Source organism: Polistes canadensis, unplaced genomic scaffold, assembly GCF_001313835.1.
Source record: "Polistes canadensis isolate GaletaPanama2010 unplaced genomic scaffold, ASM131383v1 scaffold_98, whole genome shotgun sequence".
NCBI classification, from domain to species: Eukaryota; Metazoa; Arthropoda; class Insecta; order Hymenoptera; family Vespidae; genus Polistes; species Polistes canadensis.
Window position 1 is genome coordinate 359,217 of NW_014569645.1, and position 4,360 is coordinate 363,576.

The 4,360-nt window shown below is 30.0% G+C and overlaps 1 protein-coding gene across 2 annotated transcripts; it reads right to left on the reverse strand.

Annotated features, from left to right (window-relative positions):
- Positions 1-530: 530 nt before the first annotated feature.
- Positions 531-3,792, reverse strand: LOC106787308 (leucine-rich repeat-containing protein 58). Of its 2 annotated transcripts, XM_014749559.1 has the most exons (5): positions 3,505-3,792; positions 2,484-3,002; positions 2,142-2,358; positions 1,550-1,739; positions 1,089-1,255 (listed from the first exon to the last, which is right to left on the reverse strand). In XM_014749559.1, exons 2-5 carry the CDS (start codon positions 2,954-2,956, stop codon positions 1,089-1,091), a joined length of 1,047 nt encoding a protein of 348 aa, XP_014605045.1. In that variant the 5' UTR covers positions 2,957-3,002; positions 3,505-3,792. The 2 variants fall into 2 exon arrangements, with proteins under 2 accessions (XP_014605044.1, XP_014605045.1); XM_014749558.1 differs by lacking the exon at positions 3,505-3,792 and having other exon boundaries at positions 531-1,255; positions 2,484-2,956.
- Positions 3,793-4,360: the final 568 nt, after the last annotated feature.

Genomic DNA, 4,360 nt, shown 5'->3' on the forward strand with positions numbered 1-4,360 from the left:
AATACAAAAGCGCATATATATGAATATGTATATGTATGTATAGGTAACTCTATGATGATTACACCTATGCGGAAAAATAAAAGTAGTAAAGAAAGAAAGAAAAAAAGAAAAGAAAAAATTGATTAAATAAGCAAACAAACAAATAAAACTCTTATTACGATTACTATGTTTAATATTATGGCGACAATTATTATATAATTACCGATGTTCTATAAATATAAATAAACTATAAATAAAAATACTAATTAAAAGAAACACAAACAAAAGAATAAAAAAAGAATAAGAAATAAAATACCGTTCGTTTCGCTCCGTTTAAATTCAACGTAATGAATTATCTGTTTTTAGTTTTACATGATTATTAATTATATAGTCGATATCATACTTGTAGTATATTGCTGAATGTGTTTAAACGAGAATCGATACGCCTTCGTTAATACTAAAGCTCTATATAATATACTATTATTATTATTATTATTATTATTATTGTACATTTTTGTGGTTTATTTAACAATAAAATATTAACAATAATGTTGACAAAGATGCTATTTAATTCGAACTTGATTTTTTCGTTGTCGTTGCTGATTAATACATATACACACAAATGATAATTATTATTATAATATTATTATTAAAACATTCTCTCTTATACAGGTCTTAAATTACAAGTTATTAACCCTTTTATCGTTCATATTTTACTATTTCTACTCCTAATTATTAATCCTTTTGTAGGTCATATTCGATATTTCGTTAATAAAATTTACACTTTTCTTTTTGTGCTTTTCAAATTTTTTATTGGTACAAAATTAATCTTCTAGATGATCATTTTTTAATTCCATTATTCGTTAATCCATCTCACTAATTATTATAATTAGTTGAATTCATTTAATTATATTTATTATTCATTTAAAATTTGGAACCCCCTGAGGTAACCCTGAGGTTGAAAATAATTCATTTCTTTTTGGTTAAATTATGAATTTTTAGTCAAAATTGATGCGCAAAACTTGTCGCAACACCCTTCCGTAAAAAGATGAGAATCGTGTGAGGAGACAGAGTAGAAAATACATTTTCCTAGAAATATATGATAATAATCAGCCAAGCAATACTTTCCTTATCATCGCTCCACTAACAACTTCCTCTTCACCGTCACGAGGTCCGATGCAATTACTGCTACAGAGGTATTGAAGTAATGGTAAACGATACTTTCCACAAAAATCAACGAATTTTACATGTTCAACGCGATTATTGAAAAATACACCTGTACAAAAAAAACAAAAATAAATTTAATATTTTATATTATTGTTTTAAAAAAAAAAACAAATGAAGAAAAATTTTATGCATCTGTGGTTGATTTTGTTCGTGAAAGTGCGCGTGCCCGTGTGTACTGGGTGTACTCGACAGAAAGTGAGAATATAAAATGTATTTCAAGTATTCTTATTAGATAAAATGACATCCTATATATTGTAAATATAACATATTATGATAGTGTATGACGAAATAATCATACAACCTTTGTAATATTGGAAAAATTGAGAAATAATGAATCCCTGACCTTTACACTTAGGGTTCACACAACGGTGTCCACTGTTCAAATATTCCACAAGATTTTTAGGAATGTGTTCTTCGTCGTATTGCATATCGTTCATTTTAATAATTCGTGCGGCCAACTCCAATAAGGAGGGAGGATTGTGCGTCATGTCCGATACGAATCTGACCACAAGAGGATTATCTCTCAGAGAAAGCTAAAAAACGATAAAACGAACACTATACGTAATACATATATACTTATGTATTAATACGAGCTATGCATAAGGTGTTTGCTACTAACAAGATAAGACGAACGATAAGAATACATGATATAATTCAAGTAATGCTAGTTCTACAAAGAATAAGAGCATGTAAACAGGCATACATTAGAAAGAAAGAAAGATAGAAAGAATTAGTATAAGCAGTGTCCCATATGCACACACTTTATACATTTAAAACGAAAAACCTAATTATTTATCTTGCATGGAACACGATATAAGAAGAAAAATAAATATATTAGACTATTCTTTTTATATTAAAAGAAAAGAAATACGAACTAAGACACCCTATATATATATGAATGTACGATAATAATTTAGGTTAGATTTGTATTTAACCTCTGTCAAACATCTCAGCGTGATAATTTCCGTAGGCAACGTTTTCAATCTGTTCTTATGTAGTAGGAGGGATTTAAGATTCGTTAGATTTGCTATTGAACTCGGCAAACTCTCTATCATATTATCGCAGAGTACCAAGGCTTGTAATGATTTTAATTGACCTAATGTCGAGGGAACTTCGGTCAGTCTGTTACCTCCTATTGAAAGTACTTGCAATCTGTCGAAAAAGACAATTAATTATGATGTTATTGTTCATCATATTGCACACATTATCATTACTATTATTTATACTATTTGATTTATTTTGTTTTTCTTATAATAGAAAGCTGTGTATCAGGATACCGTTGTAATTTCCATAGATCCTTGTTGATCCCTGTAATTTGATTTCCACCGAGATAAAGATACTTGAGCTCGTGGAGATCAAGTATTTGTTCAGGAAATTCTCTTAATCTGTTCCCACTTAAATTGAGCTCACGCAGACCGGGTAAATTGTCGAAGCTTTTTGGCAAAGAATCGTTAGTTAAATTATTATTCCTAGCGATTAAACAGGTCAATGGACAATCACCAAGGAAATCCGGAATTCGGTTTAAACCGCTATTTGATATGTCCAATGCATTCAAATTGGTAAATCGACTAATGCTAGGTGGAATAATGTTAATACGATTTTGATGAACCAAAATGGTATCCACATGTTCGGGACTTTTCATCATGACAAAATGTTCGTCCAATATGTAACTGTCAAGCATCAAATATGACAAATCTAAAGTTCTTGAGTTGCCATCTGAATCACTCGAATCCGAAGTATAGTTCTCCATTACAAAAATAAAAGCTTTTATTCGGTTTCTTATTTTCAATTGTCCTCTGCAAAATTACATATACGAAGAAAGAATTACGTAAATTGACTTATTGCATACTGAGGCGAGTCGATAAAGAACGAAAATAAGAATGGATGCATAATGATGACAATGAAGAAAAAGAAAGAGGAGGAGGAGGAGGAGGAAGAGAAGAAGTAGAAGAACGATGATTTCTGATAAGGTCAAACGTACGATATACTTCAAAAGAAAGATCATCGGAAATATTAAATGATTCGACAATCGTATATAAAGCTTCGATTATTATAATTGAAAAAGATAATAGACAGGCCCGGCTCGAAGATATGAAGTACCCTTAGACCAATTTAATTTCCAGCATTGTAATCGGAAAATGAACATCTTGAAATGAACAAAATATATGTTGCAACGCAGTATACAAACGTACTCTACATACCGAAAGATTATTTTTAAATTTAGCGCGACAGAAGGTTCAACGGGATGGAGAGAAAGGGTTGGGTGCATATATAACACTAGTCAATAAAACAAATCACCTGAGAGATGGCGGTCTTTGCTCTCGCTTCTAGAATAGCTTTCACTCGTAACTGTTTACCTTGATATTTCGTGAGTTATTCTTTTTCTCATAGACTTACTCTTATTTTATTCCGTTTGTTAACTTGTCTAATAGTTGTAGTCGGTTTTTTATTCTATCAATTGATACTTGAATCAAAAAATTTGTAGGATAGTTAAAGATAGATGGAACGGTATAGAAAAACACATGATTGTTCAAACAGCAATGACCGAGAACGCACGGATCGGGACTGAACGATAGTTGCCTTTATCAGTTTACTTTATAAGCTCGTTCCGTTCATCGGTATTTATCGACGAGACATACATATATGTACTTACTTACTTACATATAAAACCACCAGCGTCGTTTAAATCTAACATCTTTATCTACAAGTTCGATTACCAGTTTTGTTACCGAAAAGATAACGGATAAATTTTATGGCAAATCTTATTCAAGATATCTATCATTAGTCAGCAGATTTTTATGCAAAAACATATTTCACATATTGCTGCAATCATTTGAAAATTTACAGGGAAGTTTCGACTAAACGTTTCCTACGAACGCGATCGATTTATTAAAGAAAGATTCTTGGAAAATAATTTTATAGTAATCAAATACAATTACTACTGCAAAAGTTTATTTCTACAAAATAATGATATTGAAACAAATTCGGTAATATAATATACATTTTATCGACAATTGATAAGGTTCTATAATCGTATCAATTATCGATAAAATAGTATAATTATATCGACTTTCGATAAAAGTTAAAATACTATCTAAACCAATTTGAAAAAGGCTTAATAGAAAAATAATACTTTTAATAATTAGTTATCTAT

Excerpts from the sequence above, each read along its gene's own strand:
- LOC106787308 (XM_014749558.1), bottom strand. The coding sequence starts at position 2,956 with ATGGAGAACTATACTTCGGATTCGAGTGATTCAGATGGCAACTCAAGA. Across the intron at positions 2,359-2,483 it reads GATCTATGGAAATTACAACG|ATTGCAAGTACTTTCAATAG; the intron begins GTATCCTGATAC and ends CTTTTTCGACAG. Across the intron at positions 1,740-2,141 it reads CGCTGAGATGTTTGACAGAG|CTTTCTCTGAGAGATAATCC; the intron begins GTTAAATACAAA and ends ATCGTTTTTTAG.